This window comes from Pogona vitticeps, chromosome 3 (genome assembly GCF_051106095.1).
Source record: "Pogona vitticeps strain Pit_001003342236 chromosome 3, PviZW2.1, whole genome shotgun sequence".
NCBI lineage: Eukaryota > Metazoa > Chordata > Lepidosauria > Squamata > Agamidae > Pogona > Pogona vitticeps.
Genome location: NC_135785.1, coordinates 194,499,344 through 194,526,920, shown reverse-complemented (window position 1 = coordinate 194,526,920; position 27,577 = coordinate 194,499,344). Strand labels below are relative to the sequence as shown.

At 40.6% G+C, this 27,577-nt stretch overlaps 1 protein-coding gene across 2 annotated transcripts in view; it reads right to left on the bottom strand.

The window, feature by feature from the left end:
* Positions 1–23,976, bottom strand: part of LANCL3 (LanC like family member 3) — a 52,507-nt gene extending 28,531 nt beyond the window's left edge. The window contains exon 1 of one of the 2 annotated variants that reach the window (XR_013543580.1): positions 23,268–23,976. Coding sequence is in view for 1 of the 2 variants with exons in the window: in XM_072994249.2 (XP_072850350.2) it covers positions 23,268–23,831 (564 nt within the window). In the remaining variant the exon portion in view is untranslated. The remainder of the gene's footprint in view (positions 1–23,267) is intronic. The other variant, XM_072994249.2, reaches the window with a different exon arrangement.
* Between the last annotated feature and the right edge of the window lie 3,601 nt (positions 23,977–27,577).

The window sequence follows — 27,577 nt, the reverse complement described above, 5'->3', positions numbered from 1 at the left end:
TTCTCAAGCTTGTTTAGTAAGGACATGAGAGAGGGCCTTCTCAGTGGCTGCTCCCAAGCTTTGGAATGCACTGCTCAGAGAAGCCAGATTGTCTTTCTCCTTCTTATCCTTCTGCCGTCAGGTAAGGATTTTCCTTTTCAGGCAGGCTTTTAAACATGCTTTTAAATTTTGTTTTCAATATTTGGTTTTAATATTGATAAATGTTTGTTTTTAAATGTAGTTAATTTGGTACTTCCAAACTGTTGATTATTGTGTCATTTTAATTGTTGTGAGCTGCCTTGAGTCAGAAAGACAGCAAAAATTGAGTCACTAGTGATACTGCAATTCTGGCAGAGAGACCATGGAAGAACAGAGTAGCTCTCAGATACATGGTCAGGACTGTGCAACATCAATCCTAGGAAACACCTATCTTGTGTCTCAGCATAACTTGAAGATCTGAAGTAGCCTGACTGGCTGTACCCACCAATTCCATACCATCTGCAACCCATGGAGACAGGGCTGAGTCTGAGCTGAAACCCATACTACATGGTGAGCAGAATGAGGTCTTTCATCTCTAATCCTAACGGAGATAAGATTTACAAACACACGTATCTTTCAGTTCAGGACCCCATCAATGTTCCAGGAAGACTTGGAACCTTTTACTTTCCACCTGAATGTCACTGGTGTAACACTTGCTCTAATCTTATCTGGATTTCTCTAGTCTCACTCCTTGGCTGTGTTATTCCCCTGATGTGTTAGCAAAATTGCCTTGAAACCACATCCTTGCACTGCTGGACAGTTCCTTCTTTGCTGCAGTAAGCGGGGAATATAAACCTCACTGCTTCCACATTGGAAAAACAGCATGCCTACTTATGTGCCTGTGGAGTTATGTTTCTCAGTTATCAGCTTTCCTTGTGCATGCATTATTTCAACCCACTTTTGTAACAAAGAATAATTTCAGAATGACATGAAGAGTCTGCAGGTGAAAGAGAAACAAGTTTTTTCCTCATTCAAAATGGTTCTTGAGATCTCAGCCTTCACTGTTCTTTGCCAGAATACAGGCTGTATAATCCTTCCATTCTTTAACTTTTAGGCACCACAATCTCTAACAGAGCAAAACTGTTGTCCTGATATAAAGTATATCTGCAGCCTATCAAACAATTTAGCATGCTGTTAAGCTTAAAGGGAAATCATGAAACTAAACATTAAATTTGGCATCCTGATCCTAAAGATGGCCTTAGAATGCAAGTCCAGAACAGGGCTTCCTTTCATGTCTGGACTGAAGATTTAATTTGCCAGTCAATACAGGTAGTCTATATACCGCTGGAAGTACTCCTGAAATGATACCTTCAACTTATGCCTTGTGGCACAGAGGTTAAATTGCAGTACCACAGTCAAGACTCTGCTCATGACCTGAATTCAGTCCTGATGAGCTCAGGTAGCTGGCTCAAGGTAGGCTCAGCGTTCCATTCTTCTGAGGTTGTCAGCTTGCTGGGGTGGGGTGTGCAATATGTAGCCTGCATAGTTAAATTGTAAACCACCCAAAGAGTGCTCTCAGCACTATGGGGCAGTATATGAGCAACATTCTTTGCTCTGTGTTAACTAATCCATTGGTGGGGGAAACCTATTGGGAATTACAGGATCTAACAAAAGCCAGGAGATCTGAGACAACCTTTCATGAGATAAAAACACTATTTAAAGGAAACCTGTATAGCTCTCATCTTCTTATATAGCAACAAACAAACAAACAAACAAACAAAACCTAGACTGTGGCTGTAAACTAACTGGTAGGTTTGCAAGAGGTTAATGATAAGCAAAAATATACCAAGCGGATGCCTTGTATAATACTGTAAGTGGAACATAATTACATTGGAATGCAATAAATGGATTCTACATAAGCACTAGAAGTCCCAATTTCACCTTACAATAGATGAGTAGTCCCTGAGGGGAAGAAGGAAGCAAAACCCAATGACAAACTGTCTGATAGCCTGGCTTCCTTCTTCAGTGCAAATATTATGTTCTACATCCACAGAGAGACCCTGACAAGGGAGCCTGTTCAATTTCAATTTGCAGGTCCATTCCCTGTCAGCACAGCACACTGGAGCAGTGGAGAAAAACAGAATGTGAAAATGCATTGCAAATGGAAAGAAGACATGCTGAGGTGACACCAGATGGGAGATGCCCTGGGGGACTGGACAAGGCCAGAAGAAGGAAAGGGACAGAAGGAAATTCACAGGCAGCATGTGGCAAAAAAAGAAGTCAGCAAGCAAATATAGAAAAGATAAAGATGAACCAAAAAGAACGGGAAATACTGCTTCAGATTGTGTAGAGAACCAGAAGAATCTAATCTTGAGCTTTTCAGTCTATTACAGTGGGGTCTCTACTTAAGAACGTCTCTACTTAAGAACAATCCAACTTAAGAACAGCTCCATTTGCTAAATTTTGTTTCGACTTGAGAACAGAAATCCAAGATAAGAACAGGAAAAAAACCTTTCCTGCTCTTTTTTTAAGGTCATCTTAGGTTAAAAAAAATTCTCCCCCTAGTGGTAGAGTATGTATTAACCAGCTTTGCATTAGTTCCTATGGGAACTAATGCTTCAATGTACGAACACACCTCTACATAAAAAAAAAAACCCAACCAGAACGGATTAATCGGTTTTCAGTCCATTCCTATGGGAAATTTTGCTTCAACTTAAGAACGTTTCAACTTAGGAACACCATTCCAAAACGGATTAAGTTCTTAAGTAGAGGTTCCACTGTAGTTTCTATGGACGGAAAAGAGCAGATACGGATTAAATGATTTTCAGTGCATTCCTATGGGAAATGCAGATTCAACATAAGAACTTTTCAACTTGAGAACCACCTTCCAATACGGATTAAGTTCTTAAGTACAGACCCCACTGTATGCTCTGTTAAGTACTGTTAAGTTGTATCATGCATGTGGCAACCCTAGTAGGACTTTGAAAGCATGTGAAACATTTAAGAATGTTTTACATTTAATAATGTTTTACCAGTGTCATACGCCAATGGTTTCCATGGTCAGGTAGGGAGAAGAATACAGGCCTCCTGAGTCCCTAGTCCAACATCCTATTCACTACACCACACTGCCTCTCTCTTTTCAGTACAAATTAATTAAAAATTAATCAAAAGGGTGCTTGGAGAAGAGAGGCAGAACAGACACCCACTCACCCCATTTAGTTGGCAACAACTGCTTTGTTGCTCATAAAGAAATATTCCTAATATTATTCTTGCCTTCTCAGCTCCTTCTCTTTTTGTCAAAAGTGTACTTATTTTAAAAACCCACCACCACCCAACAATTTCTATCAGCAAGTTAATCAACAGGACCTGAAAGAATTAAGTCTTGGCCAAATTATGCCTGATGATAATACAACACAAATGTTTAAGAGGCAGTTACCTCTATGTTATTTAAATCACTACTATAGATGTGCATATCTTTAAACTGACACACATTTTGGATAAATCTAACATTCACATGCAGATCTGAAACCAGCCAAGCCTGCTTTGTAGAGGACTGATTTACCCTGATTTCATCATTCACTATGGTTGGTTAAATGTTAACAATATATCTTACAACACAAAACATTTGGACATGTGCTGACATATCTCAGCCTCAGCTGAGAATTAACCACAACCTGCCATTTTCGGGTGAAGGATTTACTGCAACCACATACTAGTGTAAATACTGAAATGACGCCATGTTTCTCAGTGTGTTAACTTAAGAATCACTAACAGTCATTTTTACTTAAGACCTACTAATTCTTATTTCCCATGGCAATGATTACCAGGATCCAATGGGAAATGTCCAGAATTCTGAAGGACAAATGAATTTTAATATTACAACAATTCTCATTTGTCTTGAATAACAACACAAAATAGCTTGGTTTCCTTACTACTAAACTTGAAATTGTTTATTTATTTAAAATATCTTTACCCTGCCTTTCTCCTTAAAAACAACCCAAGGTGTCTTACATCACTGGAAGAAAATATTTAAAGCTGAAAAAAATGAGTATACAACAATGGTTTACATTATCAAAAGATAATAGTTAAAGCTAAGAACAGTGAATATAATGAGACAGCTTACATCATTAATTATCTGTTTTGGAGTATGAATTTGGATCACTCACAGAGCAACCCACTATTCCAAGTCAGGCCACTGTGCTCTGTTCTCCTACCTGCAACCATCCTTTTAGTCAAATTGTAATTTCAGCTAGAAAAGAAACAGCCCTTCTCAACCCAAACTGGCAGGGACAGAAGTACTACCCTCCTTTCATTTCTGTTCCTTTATATCTTTGTTCCTTTTCCTCCCCCTTTTTACATTTTCCCCAGGAACCTGCTTAATAGGAAGAAAGCTTGGATCTCTTGGGCTATTATTTATTTATTATTTATTTATTATTTATATATTCATATTTTTTTTACTTCATGTTTTGGCTTAAGGCCAAATGGTTCCAGAAGGCAGTGTACAAATGTAACATTAAAAAAACAAGTTAAAGCAGTTATGAAATGTAAGGAAATACAGCATGTAGTAAAAGAACACTAAGGAGTCTCAGAGACACATGGATGAGTGCATCTCCAATCTTGGTTCCATTGCCACCATCCACTGCACGTCTTTCTCAGGCTGTGAGATCCTCTCGCAACAACCAGCTTTTTATTTATTTTTTCATTTGGCCAAACCATTACGAACACATCTACAGCACAGTTGTTCTCCCTGGAGCAGTACACCTGAAGATATACAGTATTAGGGGTGCCTGAACTCACATTCTGATGGGCAGGGGAAAAAAGCTGATTCTTCTACCACTTAAAAAGACCCACCCGTCACCTAAATATAGCTGTTGGAGTTTCAGAACCAAAATCGTTTGAAAGCCTTAATGTATACACTCTCCCAAAGGAACATCCACAAAGGGCAGGTTATTTGTGGTTTCTACACATTTAGGATATTTCAGATGAGGTGAAAACTCTGTTTGTTTGTTCCTTTTTCTTGCTTGAAGTGTGGGTAGAATAGCAATCATGAGCTACAGCCTGGTTCTGTGACATATGTTGCTGGTAACAATGTTAACAGAATAATCAGTAATTCAGTGAAACATGAACTTCCCATCTATACCAGGAAACAGGATCAAGGCTGAACAGGCATGATTATTTCTTGCAGTAAATTTTCAAAATCAAATTAAGCATGCTTGAATGAAAAATCAATGTCTAGGAAACTAAAAGAGGAAGCAGATTTGAAATGCTGCTTTTTGAGTTTATGGCAAATTGCTAATCCTGTAATTTTCTTTAAGCTATTTCTTTTGGTTATTACAAGCCTTAAAGGACACAATGGAAACATTTTGTTTTGTTACTTGTATGTATAGTTCTGTAGATCATTATTGGTATTAGCATGATGATAGATGTTACCACCTGTAGAAGATGAAACCAACGAACATGCTATGTACAGATCATTACAGTGGAACGAACTACCTTGAGAGGTGGTGAGTACTCCAACACTGAAAGCATTCAACAGAAACTTAGACAACCACCTGGCAGATATCCTTTGATTTATATTCCTGCATCAAGCAGGGAGTTGGACTTGATGGCCTTATAGTCCTCTTCCAACTTCACTATTTTATGATTCTATGGCTAATTTAAAATACTGAAATACTTGGAAACAATTCAGTTGCCACATGCTTTTTCCGCGCCTCCAGTCAAAATGATGCGGAACAGCCTTCATCCTGTATACATATGTATTGATGCGCACCGAAGACTGACAGAAGTGCTCCAAGAGATTGGATAATATTCCTAAAGAACACAAGCTATAATTCCTTGTTTAATAATACTAATCTACTGTGCTTGCGAAAACATCTTCAGCCAAACATCTTCAGTAGCTAGGAGGTGTCTTTAAAATTCAACCAGGATAAAATTAATGTCACTGTTGTTGGTCATCCAAATGCTTGTGACATTTAGTTAATCTTATTCACAATGTATTAAGCCTCGGGGGTAGGGAAACACATTAGTATATTCTCATTATGAATTCAAGGATGCTGATTTTTTGGAGGAATGAAACATTTATAGCTCTGGCCTCATATACAGAAACACTGTGAGGTAAGAAGGAAAAAGATTGGGAAGGGGGTATCATGCACATAACATGACTGCAAGCGGAAGACTGCTTTACGGTCCTCATATCTTTTCTGGCAACGCTATGCTTAGTTTAAACAATGTCAGCTGTGCTATCAAGGATTCATTCAACTGTACATCCTCAATGTGATATGTGCCATCATTTGCCAAGAGTACCCTTCTGCTGTTTACATAAGACAAATAGGTCAGCTTCTACACAGAACAGCAGGCTGACGTAAAGTACCGTAGACATTAAAAATGGCAACAGAAACTACTCAAAAAGTATTTCACTATGCTGACAACTTCAACATTAAAAACATTAAGCATTTTTTAACATTATAAAAAAAATCAAAGAAGGATTTCAGGGTGAAGCTGTTGGGTTAGATAGAATTCACTAGTGAATTAAACATTATAGATGTATTGGGACTAGAAGTTATATTCCCCCTATATTTCTTTCTCATTTTATCTTTGTCTTTAGACTGTGCCAACTAACCACCTGTTAGTTGTACGATGCCTTCACTCAGTTCAATCTTCTATGTCTTTGTTCTTCAGCTTTGGGGTAGAAAGCTCGAGGTTTTTTGCTAGAGAAAGTAATTTTGGACAGAAACAAGGCGCTGCAGCTTCACTAGAATCCAATTTCCCATTGCAGAAAACAGATCAACTGAAAACTGAAGAGAAATAAATGGTTGGGCATTTGCATTCACTCAGGATCCTAAACACCCACCTACCCACTTTTTGCCACGCACAGGACAATCTATTCACAAGTCAGCTCGATGTGTTGGTATACAATTTCCATCAGCTTGTTCAATGAAATAATTTGTTGTAGTTGTAGTGCAAGATAACTGGAAAGCCAAAGTTAACATCTCTGCTATGGATCAGTCAAATGGCATAGGTTTTTGTATTTGATAGGTTTTCCGAGACAGATCCAAAGGGGAAACAGGATATACATTTTTTAAAAGCACCATACCACTTTGCTCTAAAAGCTAATGACCTGGTTCCAGTATGGTTCTGAGATTGGCAGAGCTATACACGAGGGAAATTTGTCACTAGTGATTTCTGGAGGTTTCATTCCAGGACTTGAGCTCATCAAATGAGCTGCGCAGGAAAAAGTGTTGCTTGTATTTTGTTAAAAAACTTAAAATAAGAAAAAAGAAAGGTTCAAAGAACAAAAATATAGGTGTGGAAGTACAGTCCACCTCAGACTTTGAAGGAGGACACCTTTGTAAGTGGAAGGAGTTGGCAGTGAATAATGGAATGCACATGTTATAGTCCAAAGGAAGGCATATGTATCCAGGTTTAAGGTGGAGGCTCAGGTGGTTTGGTTTAGTAGAACAGGGTAGATTTAGTCAACAAACAAAGCTGTATGTTATGCACAATATCATAGAATGCAATAACGTGTAATAAAAAGGACCACAGTTTGATATTGTAAAGATAAAAATCAAGTCTATAGAGGAATTATATAACTTTAATGTTGAGAACGAAGAAACTGACATTGTTAAAGCACTTCACTTCAATTATCGACTGAAATTGAGACTGCTGCCCTGAAATTAGAAGGTGATGCTTTGTAGGTCCTTGAGCGCTGCTTGGCATCAATAATGGACTGGACGAGTGCCAACAAATTGTAAGTGAATCCAGATAAGATAGAGGTTCTGCTGTTGGGAGGATCATCAGACTGGTTAGAGATATATTTACCTGGCCCCAATGGGGTATACCCCCCCTGAAGAATCAGGTTTGCAGCTTGGTAGTACTCTTGGATGTAACTCTCTCTACAGAAGCCCAAATACCTACTGTGGCTGGGCACCATCCCTCTCTGTTTTTAGGAAGTGGATTAAGACCAAATTATATAAAGCTTGCCTTCTACTAGTGTAAATATTGTCCTGAGATATTCAAATAGGTTTTCATTTGTGTGTTTTTATTTTAGGGAAGTTTTAGCTAGTGAAATGGTTTTTGTATTTTATTGTTTTTATTATAAAGTGTTTTAGCGGTTGGTATTATTTTGAACCACCCAGAGAATGGAGTGGTACAGAAATAGAAAGAAAGAAAGAAAGAAAGAAAGAAAGAAAGAAAGAAAGAAAGAAAGACACTTGGAAAGGCAACTATGAAGGAACTAGGAAAGATTCTCAAGTTTAAGGTTATGTTACTGGACACCAAATTGGAGATCATTTATGCTATAGTATTTCCCATTACTGTATATGGATACGGTCTACTAAAAGTATCACCCACCCTTGCCTTTGGATAATGTATTGATGCAGAAGCTGCACAGCAAGAATGCTGAAAGGGAAAAACTGTTGGAGGAGTGCTTTACAATACTATGGACCACTAGAGAAACAAATAAATGGATACTAGATCAAATAAAATCTGAATGATCCCTATGAATAAAAAAGACAAAACTGAGCCTATTGTACTTTGGGCATATCATGAAAACACAAGACTTACTGCAAAAGATAGCAATGCTGGCAAAAGGTGAATGACAGGAAAAGAGATCAAATATGAAATTAATTGACTCAATAAAGGAAGTCATGGCTTTGAGTTTGCAAGAGCTGAGCCTGGCTGTTAAGAACAGAACCTTTTGGAGATCAATAATCCATGTGGTAATTCTAAGTAGGAAGTTACTTAATGGCACATAGCAACAAAATATTCATAGCAGTAGAATTAGAACACAATACTGTTATGATTGTTGTTGTTGTGTGCTGTTGAGCTGCTTCACACTTATGGTGACCCCATGAATTATTGTCTTTTAATCACAGCAGTTTAGAAGATCCCATAGCCCCATGTGGGGCAAATAAAATGTACAGCTAACACATGCTGTTCTCACATGGCTAGCAGCACTGCTAATGGCTGGTTTATAGGGCAGAAGGACAAGGAACATGATGTGCTTCCCCCCCTCAAGAATATTATGAAAACAACCAGAGAATGGTGAATTCTGAGAATTCTTTTCAGAACTGAGACACAGCTGAAGCAGCCAAAGGTATTATTAAACAGCAATGATGGTGCACTTAGTTCTAAAGCAACAGAACTAAAGCAGCCAACTGTTTGTTCTAGGAGTGTACTTATGCCTGAGAAAGTTGCATGGCTGACAAAGGAGAAATGGATACACCTGTCTCTATACAGAGTAGTCGTACAGACAAGATGGATGTAAATAAATAAATAAATAAATAAATAAATAAATAAATAAATAAATAAATAAATAAATAAATAAATAAATCTCTGTCATTAGATCTCAATTCAACAAACTGGGGCACTACTGTGATCATTTACCATACCTTCTGGAAAGAAACAGAAGCTCCATTAGAACTGCAAAGTCATTACCACATATTACCATCTGGATTCCTGATGTTGGCAGTCCTTGCCATTGTTGGAATCCCTGGTTTTAAATTGCATGACATTGAGAGAAAGGACAGCGCTTGCTGAATGTCTGTCAGGAGACAAAACAAACCCCAAGGCACTAATGAGGCATTTAAGAATTTCCCACAGAGGCAATTCTCACATCTAAAGGCTTATTAGGAAAGGGGAATGAACACTTAATAAAGAGTAGTGCCGTATCACACTCTTCCATTCTCATAATAGTGTGCTCCCTTTAATATCAATTCTGGAAGACTTCACTGCTTGGGAGAGACAAGATCATCACTAAGATAATGCTAACCCATCAAATGGAAGGAATTGCCCTGGAATTCTGTTCCCTCTTTCTGTTTGTTGTTTCTTCTTCCCTTGCTTCATCCTGCAAGAAAGGACAGATCGTAAGTGACAGAACAGGTAGCACAGGGTGCCTGAACACACCAGTGACAGAGATCGTGTGTAGTGGGGGCTCAATTGTATTTGAGAGTTTGGCAAGGCTCCTACATATTGTGTTCAGCCAGTATACTGTATCTTGTAACTGCAATGGGGAAAATAGGGAAAATGTGTTTCCATGAGCACGTGGATGTTCCATCCATCCATCTATCCATCCATCTCCCTCCCTCCCTTTTGAAGGCTCAGAGAAATGGATACACCTGAGAGAGGACATGCAGGAGTCTTTTTTGAGGAAGGTCTTGCCCTCGAGCTCTTGCTTACTTAAGCATGCTTTATCCTTGCATTATCAACTGCAGCACTTGAAGGGCATGGTTCTCTTCCTGGAACCCTGCTTGCTACCTCATCCCCAAGCTGGAAAACTCATGGAATGTGTGGCCAGAGTAGGGAATGGGAGCAATTCCTTAGAAGGCACATGACTGCTTTTAAGTTGTGGGAATTGCCCACAACTTAAATGAAAATGAAGCACAACCCCATGATCCCTAGCAGAAAAAGCCAACATCACTATGCTACTGGCATCACTTTGAAAACAGCAGTGTGTGTGTGTGTGTGTGTGTGTGTGTGTGTGTGTGTGTGTGTGTGTGTGTGCGTGCCTGCCTGCCTGCCTGCCTGTCATGGAGGAAGTAAAATTGAGTCAGTCAAAGCTTTCTTACAGAGAATGGAAGCAGAGGTATCTGCATTTTCCACCACCACTGTAAGTGACGGCTATAGAATTCTGGGGATTTCATCTAAAAACCCCAAAATTTCCCATCACTGACCACTGTCCATATTGTCATGTAATCCTGTCCTTTGTATGAGAGAAGAGTAGAATTGACACTTTCCACGGAAGTTCCCTATGTAGGAAAATAATAAAGATTAAGTTTCTTTAAAAGGAGAATGAATTTTCAAAGTTAATCTAAGGAAATGGTTTGGGGCTACAGGGCTATTCCAGAAGCTGGTTAACAGAGAAATGCTTTAATTTTGGTTAGTAACTGTATGAGAACTTCTACTGTCAGTAGAGTTCAAAATACTGCAATTTCAAAATTTCATAACAATACAAGGTCTCCTAAGTCAACCAGTTTCTGTAGTGCTAAAGCACCTCTCATTTTCTGCTTCTTCTCAGCACCAGAATGAAGACTGACTATGCAGCAGCCCTCAAAGCTAACCTTGGCAATCCTGATTTGCATCATAAGAGAACAGAAAGAAGAGTAAAACTTCTCATGCTATTTCTATTCTGCAGACAGAGAGAATTTTAAATACAGCACTCTTTCGAGTTCCATATCTGCTTTAGAGAGGCACCATTACAAATGTCACTGCAGAGATGTGCTGATGTAGCAGTGATGTCAGGACATTTTTAAGAACATAACAGAAAAGATTAAGTATCAGAGTTCATAAAATATAGAGAGTGCAGGTTTTTGTTAAGAATGGTTTTTGCAAGTATGATGTATGGATTATAAAATCTCATTGTGCCCAAATCAGCTCTTTTAATAATGTTCAAATACCTCTATAAGCAGGGATGCGTGGTAATACGAGTATTAGTTGTGTTGTCTAAATCTTATGCCCCTTGGATGAGCATGATAAATATTTGCGTCTATCATACATCACTTCTAAAGACTAAACTGTCAAGAGACTTGAATGCCTACTAGAAATCTAATTCACTTCTACTATGGCAGCAAAGATAGCCAGATTCAGCCCACTGTGTCCCAAAAGACTGCGGATACAGGTTTGCCCATCTGTATTGCTGTGATGGGAAAAGTTTCTGTTAGTGGGATGAACAGCAGGGTCTTTGAGCTGATCCAGCAGGGCTCTCAAAGTTTTCCTCTGAGCAAAGAGAAAGGAGCTATTTATGGATCTAGATAAAAAACCTTTGTAGTGTCTTTCACTGTTCTTGCTCTGCAAAGGCATTTGTTCAGCTCACATAAAGATGTAAGAAAAGTTCTGTTGAGACCATAGGTTCTACCTAGAACAGTATTCTGTTTGCCGCAGTTGCTAACCAGATGCCTTCAGAATGCCTGGAATCAGGACACTCAAAGGGAACAGCCTAATTCTGCTGCTGCTCCATAGGTAAATGGCATTTCCTTTTGTACATTAAATTCCCATGAAATCTTCAGTGCTAAAATGTAGAGATTTCACTATCTACTTTTTTGGACTACAACTCCCAGAATCTTTCAGCCATCATTGGTCACTGTAGTTCAACTGTAATCAAAACAGTAATATTTCAAAACTCTGCTAATAACAGAGAGATCATGTTTCTATAAATTTGTCTGTTTTAAAGTTATCTGTGCTAGTGGTCTTCAACACATTTTGTGCCTGAGGATGTGATTTGGGAATAGCACTTCTGCCTTGCTACAACTGTAGCTACCACATGCATAATATCAAGTTACACACATGTAACTATGCAATAGGACTTTGCCCATTACCTTGTATTCTGATAGGCATTTGAGTTTTAAAATAATTCTTTCTGCTCATCATTGTCCATTTTATGGAACTGATTGTCACTTTTTAGTTAATTATTTGTAAGTTGCCTTTGCAAATTAAAAAAAATGAGGATGAGGATGAGGATGGTAAAGATGTAAGTAGAAACCTTTTCAGGGTTCAAAAGAACAGGTTCCTGTGACCAAGAAGCTGAAGGTCTAAAAGTCAGCATAAGAAAAACAAAACAGGAAGGGTAAGGATGAATAAACAGAGAGTGAATATGTGGTTATTTAAATGGATTATTGTTAAGATTTGCTGCGGGCTCAATTGCAGCAGGCCTGCATAGAACACCGTGTGTGTCAAAGGCTTCACAGGAACAGTGGGCTGAACAGCACTGTAATTGAAGTGGACCAACATTCATATGGCACCAAGATATAAAGGTGAAGCTATTGATTGATGAGTGTTAAGAAAAAACAGTCCTATTAATGTTTATCTCTCTCTCTCTCTCTCTCTCTCTCTCTCTCTCTCTCTCTCTCTCTCTCTCTCTCTCTCTCTCTGTAAGGAAGGGCAAGGTGTTTGTGTTGCTTCTGGGAATAGACAGAAGACAAGTGTTGGGATTTAGCATAAAATCAATAAAACAAAATAATGGAATGGAATAGTTTTGGCAGCAGAGCACTAGACAGGTATCATTGGATCAAGTTGTGACAACACAAGGCATGAAGAAGGCTGCAGGAGTTTAGGCAAAAAGTATTAAGGTCTTTGACCTTTTTTTATTTCAAGCTAGGTGGACAGGGAAGGAAGAGTATATTATAGCTATGTTAGTCAAGAAGAAACATCATGACTTGACAATATACTGAACATGGCAAATAAAGGAAAGAAGAAAGGGAGAGAAACATAGATATAATATTCCTCATCCAGCATAGTTTTGATATGCTTCTTTGGGAAGTTTTGACATTTGGCCAGAATGGTTTTAAAAAATAACATACAGTATGTATGGACAATCGCCTTTCTCTTCTGCCCTGTAACCAGCCAGTCAAAAATTCATCACCAAGTTACGATTTTGTCCCAAGATTCTTTGAACAAATGACACTTCTGAACAACACAAAAGAAGTAGCCAGATCGATGCCTCTGCATTTTCCTGTCAGCCTTCTGAAGGTAAGACTAGAGAGATAAGATTGAGCACAAAAATGCAAAGAATGGAACAATATTCTTTGGAATATATGGGGAGCTTCCCAAAACCACACGTAAGCATATGCTAATTAGAGCTGACACAATGACATTTTGAAGCCTAAAGTAGAATACCAAATCCCTCTTACTACCCATCTATTCCATGTATAGAAACGGGCTACCAATCTGAGATCTGAATTTTACTTCAGCATTAGTTATGGGACAGAATCCTCTACAACACCTGAGGCCCTAATTAGCTGCATTAAGTAACAAAGAAAAGGGGATGGGGACATGGGACATGTTGTGTTTCTATCTCCATCTGTCTCCCTCTTTATGTATTACTTCCACTATATGACAGTGCTTTCATTATTGTAAAACAAATGTACTTTTTAAAGGATTTCTCACAAATGTAGAGCACCCATAGAGAGACAAATTTAGTCTAGATGGGGAGCTGGAACAGACTGGTTTGCACATAAATGTTCTTTTCTTTAGTGTAATCTATAATATCTCTCGAGCAATCCTTCTGTCCAAACTGATTAGCTTTTTTTCTCATGTGAGAAGAGTCCAGACAGGTCTTTGGATCTCTCCAATTTGTCTCCCTTTCAATTCATGGCACATCCCTACCTTTTCTCACAGCTATCATTCAGTGGTTTGTGGTGATACCCCTATTCTTTGTTAAATAAAGTGACACAGTGTAACAGTAGGAAAATATAGAAAACAAATGAAAAATGGTAGAGTAGATTAAAATAGAGGGCAGTCACCTCAGATAACACTGCCCACAGCTGTATTTGGGCGCAAACTAATCATTTGCATGGACTACAGAACAGGATAGTTAGGAATGCTCTGAATCATGACAAAAAAAATCTGTAGACTTAGTGCTATACCCAAAAGGAGTGGGACAGGTCTAAAAAAAGGGTGGGATAGATTGCTCTAATTCAAAATGTGTGGATGCCACAATTTGATTCAAACCAAACACCACCAAAACCAATCCAGATAATGAGGTATATGTCAGTCTGAATTTTCTCTTACCTTCTCATTCTATTTACATGGTAACAAGTCCTTGCTTCCTGTGCTATACATATAATAAAAAAGAAAAAGAAAAAAAGGAATGCTCCCCCTCACACATTACGGGTCAAATACCATGTACCTATTAATTATGTAATGTAACAGTCCCGAGAGCAAGGGTGGGCAACTTCAGCAGCCCCAGAGGCCAGCTTTGATCCGTTGCTGCAGGCATTTTTGGAGGCTTCCAGGAGCAGCCATTCTCTTCATTTTTAATAACAACAATGACAGATTTCTAAGGGTGGCAGGAAGAGTGAGGATCTGAAAAAAATGGTAGAACCATTGGTAGCCCTCATGATGCCCATTCCTGCCAAAGAGAAACAGTTGATCTAGGTCTGAAGATAATAAATTATTTGTATTTATTATAATTATTATTATAATATAATTTATTATTTATTTAGCATGCTTTCTAAACCCCCCCCCCTCATAAAATAGCATCTTGTTGGTATTGATGAGTTGGTATTGAGTATAAAAGTTGTTTCATGCACATTATTTCGGCAATCTTTACAGTAACCCAGAAAACTCCGTTCTGATCATCTGAATACTGCAAAATGCCACAAAGGCAGGGGGAACTGAGAGGCAGGCATTTGTGTGAGGTTAACTAGCAAGTTCATGGCTGAGGTGAGAGTTGAGCTATGTACTGCCTTGGTCACAGCTCATTCCTGCAGTCTTTCTACATTACACCTGTCCCTTTATCAGCTCAAAGGCAAAATGGCTCCATGCATGTGGCTCAATGATGGATGCTGCCAATAAATAATACACCATAAATACCCAACTGTTTAATAAGATAACTTGCAATTCTCAAATGGAAGATGCTGCAATCATAAAAAATATCATGTTATTACTACTTGAAGCTATAGGAGAATATCAAGTAATCATTGACATTAAAATGTTATTTAATGCTATTATAGAACAATGATTTTCTGCAGACTAAACAGAAATAATTCTGGAGGAAACTCCCTGGTATGAATGGAGTGGTAACGGTATTGTCATAAAATGCCACACAGAATATTTAATTTAGATTAAAAATACAGATCTCCACATATTCATCTTTGTCACATTGAACAGTCAAATCCACTACAGACCACATTTGCCATACAATGATGATCCCACACAAACTACGTATATAGAAGCCACTGCTAGTGACATGCATCCAGCTGATTTTCATATAAGTGCATATACATGGAGGAGGAACTGAAATCAGAAACTAATTGATATTCAGTCAAGGGTCCTGGAACAGAATACCATCTCCCTGATGCAAAACCCAAATTCTAACAATTATTCTGGACTTCCCCCTGCCCAACTCAAACGATCATGGTACTGTCATTTCTGTCATTTAATATGCCACAAAGATGTTAGATGCAGAAGAATATGCTAATCTGTTCAGTGGTAATGTTAATTAAATTTTTCAAAAGAATGGGCAATGAGTTTATAAATACTTATTTATAAATAATGTATATACAGTATTACCAATCTATAATATATTTACTATTTGCAGCAGTCTTTCTTAAGGGCTTCCTTTGTTTTAAGAGATTTTTTAAAATTCCATGTTTAATTTAAACATAAATTAAACATAACCTAAATGTATTTAAATATAATTTAAATATAGCCTAAATGAATTTAAATACAGTATAACCTAAATGTCAATCTAAACTTAAACCTGATTTTAAAATCCCCAGAAAGAAGTAATTTCAAATACATCTCAAGCTTAATTACATTTATTTAGATCCCAACAAGACATATTTACAAGTGCTAATCAGTTTCTTTCTCTGCCTTACAGGCTTAGGTCATTTTCATCCAGACATTTTCACTGCCATGATTTAATATTTAGAGGTACTTAGTATCTTCAACACTGAACTAAGAACTTACAAGCAAAATCCAATAAGAAGGAAGAAGTTACAACAAATTATGCTATGAGTGACTTCTGCAGTACTTGCAAATAATCCATTTAAGTCATTCATTGCCACACGTCTCCCAACCAAAATTAAGTCATCTCTCTGCTTTGAACTAAACCTTTCCCTCCCTGTAAAGTGCAAGTATATACTGAATATAAACCCAGCATTTACTAATTCTTCCTCAATTAATCTGAGGGTAGGAAGGGAACTGTCCAGAAAAGCAGTAGGTTTCAGTGAAATGAATGCCATGTATCTCCAATCAAATATGTTTAGAGTTGAGATTGCAATAAATTAAAGAGCTCTTGTTCTGTAATTTTGAAGTGTGATAACAAGAGGGTAATTTTCTTGTCCTTTTTATCACAGGCTGCACAGCATTGTTAAATATTCTATATTTTAAGGTAGTAGCGGGCAAAGTGTGGCCTTGGGACATATGAATCCCTCAAGGACATTTTCACTGCTCAAAATCCTCCAAGGCAGGCTTCAGCAGTATATGGACTGAAAACTCCCAGAAGTACAAGCTGGATTTTGAAGGAGCAGAGGAACTAGAGACCAAATTGCTAACATGCGCTGGATTATGGAGAAAGCCATAGAGTTCCAGAAAAACATATACTCCTGCTTCATTGACTACGCAAAAGCCTTTGACTGTGTGGACCACAGCAAACTTATGGCCACTCTAAAACTGGTGTTGTTGAATGCCAGATCTGTATCTAACAAATGCCCTAGATCCATTCCAGTCAGGTTTCAGGCAGCGCCATGGCACAGAAACGGCATTGGTCGCCCTGTATGATGACCTATTGAGAGAGGATGACAGGGGTAAAACATCTCTGTTGGTCCTCCTCGATATCTTGGCGGCCTTCGATACCATCGACCACGGTATCCTCCTGAGGAGGCTCTCCGAGTTAGGAATTGGTGGCCTGGCATTTGCCTTGCTCCAATCCTTCCTCGGGGATGGTCCTCAGAGAATACAGCCTGGGGAGAGGGTATCGGCCCCGTGGAGCCTCAATTGTGGGGTTCCACAGGGCTCAATCATCTCTCCAATGCAGTTGAACATCTATATGAGGCCACTGGGTGGGGTCATCAGGCAGTGTGGGGCATCGTGCCATTAGTACGCTGATGACACCCAGCTCTACTTCTCCTTTTCATCACTACAATGGATGTCATTCTGTCCCTTCAGTGCTGCTTGGAGTCTGTACTGCAGTGGATGCAGGAAAATGGGCTGAGGCTGAACCCGGACAACATGGAGGTCCTGAGGGTAGGTGGCCTCACCATCAGCGGTCTGGGAAATTCTCTCACATTTGGGGAGGTACTCTTACCACAAAGAGTGAGGTTTGCAGCTTGTGGATCCACCTGGACCCGGTGCTCACCATGGAAACTCAGGTGGTGTCAGTGGTCTGTACCGCCTTTTTTCATCTTTGGTGGATAGCCCAGCTGCGTCCCTATCTTGATGTTGGGGCACTCACCACTTTGGTATATGCACTTGCAATCTCGAGATTAGACCACCGTAATGTGCTCTATGTGGGGCTACCTTTGAGGCTGATGCGGAAACTCCAAATGGTGCAAAATGCGGCAGCCATACTCCTTAGTGGAGTGAGAAAATATCATCATATCTCTCCTACTCTGGCCACATTGCATTGGCTGCCCATTCGGTTCCGCATTGACTTCAAAGTTTTAATGCTTACATTCAAAGCCCTAAACAGTTTAGGGCCTCAATACTTGGCGGAACGCCTTCTCCCACCAAAATCTATCCATATCACCTGATCTAGTCAGGAGGTGAGTCTGAGGAGCCTGACGCCAAGGGAGGCCTGGAAGGAAAAAACAAGAAACCAGGCGTTCTCGGCGGTTGCTCTTCACCTCTGAAACAATCTTCCTCCTGAGATCCGTGCGGCCCCCTCACTGGGCATTTTAAGAAGCCAACTGAAAACCTGGCTGTTTGTTTGTTTGTTTGTTTGTTTATTTATTTATTTATTTATTTTTGGACTTATATACCGCCCCATAGCGCTACAAGCACTCTCCGGGCGGTTTACAATTTAATTATACAGGCTACACATTGCCCCCCCCCCAGCAAGCTGGGTACTCATTTTACCAACCTCAGAAGGATAGAAGGCTGAGTCAACCTTGAGCCGGCTACCTGGGATTTGAACCCCAGGTCGTGAGCACAGTTTTAGCTGCAGTACAGCGTTTTAACCACTGTGCCACGAGGCTCCTTTAGGCAGGCCTTCCCTCCAGTTACTATTTGATTTCTTTCTTTTTGCTTTTTTCATCTTGAATAATTTGATTATTGATGTTTATAATATTCTTATTTTTATAATGGTTTATTATACATGTTGGAAGCCGCCCTGAGTAGTCAATTGACTAGATGGGTGGGGCATAAGTGGGGTGAGAAAATACCAGCATATCTTCCCCACTCTGGCTGCTTTGCACTGGTTGCCCATCTGTTTCCGCATTGACTTTAGAGTGTTAATGATTACATATAAAGCCCTAAACGGTTTGGGACCTCAATATCTGGCAGATCGTCTTCTCCCACCCAGATCTACCCGAATCACCCGACATAGCCAGCAGGGACGGCTGAGGGGTCTGACACCGAGGGAGGCCCAGAAGGAAAAAACCAAGAAACCTTGGCCTTCTCGGCGGTGGCCCCTCGGCTGTGGAACACCCTCCCTACCGAAATTTGGCTGGCACCCTCGCTGGGCGTTTTTAAAAGCCAACTGAAAACTTGGCTATTCAAGCAGGCCTTCCCTTCAGTCTATTAAGTGATGCTTATTTCTTATTTCTTTCCTTTTAACTTGCGCTATCTTGGGACTCTTTACTTTTAAATTAATTGTTAAAATTGTAAGTTCTTTGATTTTATATTTCTCTGTTTTATCTATGTAAATTGTGTATATTTTAAATTGTTTCTATTTGTATGTTGTGAGCCGCCCAGAGTAGACCATGTCTAGATGGGCGGCATATAAATGCAATAAATAAATAAATAAATAAATAAATAAATAAATAAATAAATAAATAAATAAATAAATAAATAAATAAATAAATAAATAAATAAAAGTTCTTAAAGAATTGGGAGTGCTGACCACCTTATCCATCTCCTGAGAAATCTATATGTGGGACAGGAAGCAACAGTTAGAACTGGATATGGAACAACTGATTGGTTCAAAATTGGGAAAGGAGTACGAGAAGGCTGTATACTGTCTCCCAGCTTATTTAACTTATATGCAGAATACATCATGTGAAAGGCTGTACTGGAGGAATTCCAAGCCGGAATTAAGACTGCTGGCAGAAATATCAACAACCTCAGATATGCAGATGATCCCACTCTGATAGCAGAAAGTGAGGAGGAATTAAAAGAACCTCTTAATGAGGGTGAAAGGGGAGAGTGCAAAAAAAATGGTCTGAAGCTCAACATAAAAAAACGAAGATCATGGCCACTGGTCCCATCCCTCCTGGGAAACAGAAGGGGAAGCTATGGAGGCAGTGACAGATTTTACTTTCTTGGGCTCCATGATCACTGCAGATGGTGACAGCAGCCACAAAATTAAAAGACGCCTGCTTCTTGAGAGGAAAGCGACGACAAACCTAGACAGCATCTTAAAAAGCAGAGACACCACCTTGCCAACAAAGATCCGCATAGTCAAAGCTATGGTTTTTCCAGTAGTGATGTATGGAAGTGAGAGCTGGACCATAAAGAAGGCTGACCACTGAAGAATTGATGCTTTTGAATTGTGGTGCTGGAGGAGACTCTTGAGAGTCCCCTGGACTGCAAGGAGAACAAACCTATCTATTTTGAAAGAAATCAACCCTGAGTGCTCACTGGAAGGACAGAACCTGAAGCTGAGGCTTCAATACCTTGGCCATTTCATGAGAAGAGAAGACTCCGTGGAAAAGACCCTGATGTTGGGAAAGTGTGATGGCAAGAGGAGAAGGGGATGATAGAGGACGAGATGGTTGGACAGTGTCATCGAAGCTACCCACATGAATTTGACCCAACTCCGTGAAGCAGTGGAAGACAGGAGGACCTGGTGTGCTCTGGTCCATGGGGTCATGAAGAGACGGACACGACTAAACAACTAAACAACAACAACAACCAATTCCAAATAATGCCCCATACAGCTGAAAATCAATCAATAATTTTTTTAAAAAAGGTTCATCACACACACCTGTGGATAAGTGAACTTCAGTTATTCACAAAATTTTCATAAAGTAACATTGGATCTGTGAGTCAAAGAAAAGAATGACTCTGTATTTCCACATGTACAAAGCATTAAGTGTTCCCCCGTTAAAATTTCCCCTCAGGTTTTGAATAGTAGAATAGACTTATAACAACTAGAATATGACCAAAGCTGTCCCAATTCCAGCAATAACAGAATTCCAGGAGTCTCTCCTCACACACATGTGGGATAAGGGGGCTTCATATGGGGTGCCAATTGAGTCTCCTCAGCTATAGTCCCTTGTACCTCATTCTATGGGAAGAAGTAAAAATATTAATTCATCTTTGTGGAAGAAGGGTTGCAACCTTAAACACTGAAATGAAAATTCCTTCCCTGTTCCTGAAGTTTGTTTGTTTTATTTATATGCCACCTTTCTCCTGATAAGGGGACCAAAAGTGGCTCACAATATTAAAAGGAATAGACTTAAAAACATGAGTAAAACATTAAAAAAATTAAACTATATGCTAATTAAAATACGGTTAAATAATTAAAAGCAAGTGAACGTTGAAAACTATCAACAAGTTGTTCTCCTTGAGAGAAAGCAAATGCCCCCTTTACATCCAAGATATTGGATGCACCCTTACCTAGATAAGAAATGTTTATTAACAGTGGATAAAAATTCAGGTGTGAAAGGCAGCTTTGAATTGTTCTGTTTTTCCTTAACATAAAGAAGGAGCCTGCCATATCTTTACTGTTTTCAAGGGCAGTCCTATGTAGACAGCATTACAGTAATCTGTTTTTGAAATTACCCATTGTACTGGATAGGAAATGCTAACGACAGTGGTTCATATGTTGGTAATCTTAAAAACAGACTAATGTAATGCTTTTTACCTAGGGCTAATCTTGAAAACAGTACAAAAATTTCAGCAGGTCCAAAATGAAGCACCAGACTGATTTCTGGGATTAGTAAATTCAGTCAAATACCCCTCAGTCTTGGTGCACCTTCACTGACTCCCTGTCAGCGTCTGTGCTCAATTCAAGGTGACCTATAAAGCTCTTAAGGATTTAAATCTCAATACTTGTTGGAATGTCTCTCTCGAATAATCTGCTACTTGTTTCACTCATTCTTCTCAATCTATGATGTTAAATGTGACCACACCAAGAGTGGTCAGAAAGGTAAAGACAAGGAATTGGGCTTTCTTAGTGTTGGCCCTTATTCTCTGTAACAGGTTACCAGCGGAGATACAGCACATTCCTTCCTTATGCTCAGAAAATGGTAAAAACAGACCTATTCCATGCTGCTTTTAACTACTGAGTCTTCTGAGTGCTGTTAATATTAATGGTTTATTTTTCTTTTCCTGTTTTCTCTGTTCTCTAATAATTTTTTTTAAAAAAAACTGTCATATTATTGTGGGGTCTTCAAAATGTGTAAGTTTTAACTTGCAAACTGTCCAGAGTAGTGCAAGCACTAATGGTGAGGTATATTAAATCAAATCAAATCAATCAATATTGAGACTGCTAAATTAATGTCCACCTAAGAAAGCAAAAAAAGGTTTCATTTCTGAGCACCTAAACTAATTTTTTTCTAGAGCACCTCCTCACAAAAGATAACGCACTTATTGGACATTTTCCCACTAGGCATGAAACGTTGAGAAAATAGATTGCACTCAGTGGCACTGTTCTCAATGGATTCGTCTTGCATTATGAACGCTTCCATATGTGCAATTTATTAGAACTTATGTAGGCTCTGCTCACAAGCTTTTTTCAGGTACTGAGTGGAGGAGATTGTAGGAGGCTGCTCAGCTTCCAACTGACGTAGATCGGTTTGAATGTCAGAACTGATACATACATAGGACTTGCGTCTGATGTTGAAACAAGTCAGAAGGCATCAGCTGACATGATGCATACATTTGGTCTAGAATGGTGGAATAGCTCCAACAGGCTACAGATTTGGGTAAATTTCAGGGACTAGGGAGATGAAGACATGAAGTTCTCCCCACCCTCTGTCTTTGTATGTTCTTTTCTGCATAGATAAAGACATGAAGAAGGATCAGTGATTTATAAGCAGAATCTTAAATGTCATATCGAGAACCTTGCACACAGGATAGAAGACAACCTCTAGAGAGCCAAGTAAAGGTGTGAACACAAGTGAATCACAAGTAAATCACCCATGTTTCCAGCCAAGCTATGCTATGCCTCACCAAAAATCAACCAAAAAAAAAAATCTGTGACATCTTTGAAAACACATGGCAAAAGAATTCATGGACCAGAATTCATCCCACCGAAAAGTAAGCCCCCCCCCCCCCGTGCTGCATCAAAACTAACAGTCTGGCAGCTGACAATTACTGGAGAAAAGATTTCATGGACTTTAGCCCATGTTTTCTCCAGTTGCCTGATGCATCTGAATATCGTGGGCAACCGTCCAGGAAAGCTTGAGCCAAAGAAGACTTATTAGTCTTCAAGGTGCTGCAAGAGGCGGTTGGTTTTCCTGCAACATCCGAGGGCGTAACGGGACTGTCCCTCTCGAAAGGAAGCGCACCAAGGTTGCTGAGACCTCATGTTAGTTAGGGTAACTTCCTTCCAGGTGCCTCCGGTGGCCCCGGACTAATGCTGCCACCGCTCTGGAAGGAATGATGGAAGAAGGGAGGGAGGGAGGGAGGGAGGGAAGGAGGCAGGGTGGGTCGGAGGGTCACAGGTAGGGGAGGGCGGGTGTGGTAGGGAATGGCGGGGCGGCTACCTCCAAGCCCAGCTTCTGCTTCAGCACCAGGGCGGCGCACAGGTAGCCGGCGCGGCCCACGAAGAGCTCGTCCGAGCCGCACTCGAGGAAGGTGAGGGGGACGCACAGGTCGCACAGCGCGCGGAACTTGCCCAGCGACCGGGCCCAGTCCGGCAGCCCCAGCGCCTGGTAGACCAGCGTGGCCACGGCGTAGACGCCGGCGCCGCCGAGCAGGAAGGCGGCGCGGGTGTCGGCGTCGGCTTCGCCCCAGTCCTCCTCGTAGCGCACGCAGGCGTCCACCAGCCGCTTGGCCGCCCGCAGGTAAGACTCCCGCTCCGGGGCGAAGAGCGGGCACTGGGCGACGTGGTAAAGCATGTAGGCCACGCCGGCCACGCCGCCGTACAGGCTGCCCTGGCAGCCGCCCAGGCCGCTCGCCGCCTCGTGGCCGCCCAGCTCGGGCACCTCCTTGAGGATGCGGTCGATGGTGGCCGCCACCAAGGGCATCACCGCCTCCTTGCACTGCCCGGCCAGCAGGCTGCCCTTGTAGTCGTCGAAGCGGTTGGGGAAGCAGCGCTTGCTGTCCATGCCGGCGGGTGGGCGAGGCGCTTGGCAGAGACCAGAGCCGAGCCGGGCTCCCGCGCAAGCACGCGCGTCTTAGGCCTGCCGAGAGATGCGCTCTTGAGAAGCCGCCCGGTTCCTCTGTCGCTGGGAGGCTCGCTGCCCCGGCTGCCCGAGAAGCCGAGACCTTTGGAGGAGGTGTGCCCGGCGCCGGTTCCTCTCTCGCGGCTTACTCGAGCAGTGAAATGCGAAGCTAGAGGGCAAGGCAAGGCACTCTCAGAGGTCCTGCCGCTCTTCCCTCAGTCCGGGGCCGGGCTGCTTCTTCACCCCAGAACGTTTTGCGTCGCCTCTCCTTCTCCCGCGCCCTCCCATTTCGGCTGACCTGCCTACCGAGTGCGACAGCCCCCGCCTCCTTTTGCTGCCGGTTCTTCGGTGGTGTGAAGAAGAAGAGGCAGGCGCGTCTCCCGGAGCCCCGGGGAATTGCCGCGGCTGTCAGGCTGTCGAGCGATGCCGCCGCCTGCTGTGACCAATGGACCTCCCACCCTCCCGCCTTCCCGCCCCCCCCTTCTCCACGTCTGCTCCCTGAAACCCCGGGCTCTGCGCTTCTCCGGTTCTTTAAAGTCTCAAAACCAGCTCGGTTTCAAACCAAGGTACAATACCTTGTTGCCCTCCTCCTCCTGACCCACAATGAGTCTGCAGGTTTTATTATAGCTGAGAATCTGAATATAGAATGCTAATGAATCTGTAGGCAAACAACCAGAATGATAAAGTAGGAACAGAGACATATTCTGATACAGCATCAAAAGGGATTAGTTGTTATTTTAATATACTTCTCTGCCTATACAAATGTACAAATGATTGTTAAGGCTGTGGGAGTTTTACAGAGTATATTTTAATAATTGTTTCTTAAAATTACTTTTGACATTTGCTAAAAACCATAAATAGCAAACTCCTCCGTCGAGGCAATAGCAGGAAAGAGAAGCTCCTTCCTACCTTAGCATCACTTCTTCTGCATAGGGTTGCACAGAGCAGCATCTTCTTGGTGCTCAATGACCTTGCTGTTGTTCTAGAGAACAGTAAAGCCAGAGTAGATTTTCGCTAACTGCAGTCAACTGTGCCAGCCAGTGTGGAATAGGAAATATTCACTTTAGATAACCTTTCCTTGTAAAACTGCCATAGATCCCTACTACTCTATGTTACAATTTTTTAAACTATATTTTCCACAACTATATGTTAACAATTTTATATTCAATTGTGTATTTTATGTGTATTTTATTTACATTGTAAGCCGCCTAGAGTGGTCATAACTGACCAGATAGGCGGGATATAAATAAATAAATAAATAAATAAATAAATAAATAAATAAATAAATAAATAAATAAATAAATAAATAAATAAATACAATACATGATGGCTAGAATCCTGTTGGGATTTGTGTAAACTGTAGCAGTGAATTTGCACTAATTAATGAGTAGCTTCTTGTATTCCAGGTTGCGTGCAAGTTGTATGACTTGGCACATGACCAGAAATACAAATGGCAACTCATTAATTCACCTCAGTTCACCACTGCTTAGGACAGAATGTAGAGAAACAATATAGTTTCCCAAAGGCAATGATGTCAGATAACGGAGTATTTTATCTCCCTGTCCAGTCTGTATGCAGAACACATCATATTGTGTTGATTTAGCTGAAGGAAGAGTGAAAATTGGTAGAAGAAAGATCAATAATTTGAGATATGCAGGTGACATCATCTTACTGACAGGATGCAGCAGCGATCTGAACCAACTTCTGCTAAAAATGAAAGAAGAAAGTGCAAAACCAGCTTTGCGGCTGAACACTGACAAGACAAAAATGACTACAGAAAACTACATAAATTCAGGGTTGGCTATGAAGAAACTGAAATGGTTAAAGATGTTGTATAGTTGGTTCATTCATCAGTTTGAACTGATGCTGCGTCCAAGAAATCAGAAAAAGACTGAAACATGGAAGAAGCTATGAAAATGCTGTCAAATATAAGAACATTTTATGGGAGACTAAGGCCAAGATCATGCGTACTGTTGTAGCCCCAGTTATGCATGTATGTGAAAACTGGACAGTGAAGAAAGCTGACAGGAAAGAAATGGATTTGTTTGAAATACAGTGCTGGAGGAGAGCTTTGATTATTAGAAAAATGCACAAGTGGTCCAAGATCAAATTAAGCCAGAACTCATTTTTGGTAGCAAAAATGATGAATCTAAGGCTGTTGTACTTTGTGCATATCATAAGAAGATAAGATTTGCTGGAAAAAGAAATAATGCAGCAGGAAATGAAGAATGAATATGAGAAGGATTGACTGCATAAAGGAAACTACAGCCTTCAGTTCACAAGAGCTGGGTATGGCTGTGAGGACAGGGCTTTTTGGAGATCATGTTATTCTTAGGGTTGCCATAAGCCAGAGGCAACTGGATGGTGCATAACAGCAACAATATCACAGTTATTTATGCAAACACCCTTCACGAATGCTGGCATAAATCTCCCATAAGATCCAGGCTTCTCACTTTTATCATTAGCCTAATTTGGAGTGGGCAACTATGACCCTTCAAATGTTACTCTCCACAGCCATAACCACTACAGTGGGGTCTCGACCTACGAACGGCTCGACATACGAACGTTTCGACTTACGAACCGCTCTCATAGGAATATATGGACTCGACTTACAAACTTAGATTCGAGTTACGAACTCTTTCCCCCCCCTTTTTTTAAAGCTAAGTCATCTTAGGTTAAAAGGAAAAAAGAAAAAAATCCCCCTCTAGTGGCAGAAGGCAGAATAGCAGCTTCCCATTAGTTTCTATGGACGAAAAGAGCAGATATGGATTAAATGGTTTTCAATGCATTCCTATGGGAAATGCAGATTCGACTTAAGAACTTTTCGACCTGAGAACTGCCTTCCAATACGGATTAAGTTCTTAAGTCGAGACCCCACTGTATAGGCAATTATGAGAAGGGCCGCAATCTGCCCCCCGACCCACTCAGTCTAGACTGACAAACAATGATATCAGCATTTTGTTCTAATCCCAGTTTGGAGGCAAGTTGCTTATAAATATTTAGCAAAGTATCTGGCTCCTCTTTGCTGAACTAGGCAACCTATTCATTTGCAAAGGTTTCCAGTGAAGTTCAGATACAACACTGAAGTTTCTGCTTCATAACCCAAGTTATGTTCCAAATTTTTCTGAGATCCATTTGCAGAAAGTTTTAAGTTGCACTGTAGCAAAAGAAAGAAACAATGTCATAGCGCTATTGACTGGCTTACTTTAAATGTTGCTGTTGTTATTGTTGTTGCGTTGGGGAGATTAGAGTGCTGGACTAGGACTAAGGAGGTTAAATTCCCACTTGGTGATCCTGGGTCAGCCACTTTCTTTCATCCTGATACATATCACAGAGTTGTCATAAGGGTGAACTAGGAAGAGGAGAGTCACATGTGCCACTCCGAGTTCATGGGAACAGTAGCAGCTGGCACTTCCTGCTGTGAAACCACTCCAAGTTTTTGTCTACTTTTGACAGGAGTTATCCAAGATGCTAAACCTATTTTGGAGATAGGGTTTAGCACCTTGGATAGCTCTCGTAAAGAGCAGACTAAAACCTGGAGTGGATTCACAGCATCTCCAAAACTGGATTCACCAGTTACCAATGCATCGAATCCAAGGCAGGATATAACAAACAAACCAAAAATCCTTTTCACTTCCATATTAAAAAGCCTCTACCTGAGAGACTGGGAGGCTGCTGTTGGAGGGCTG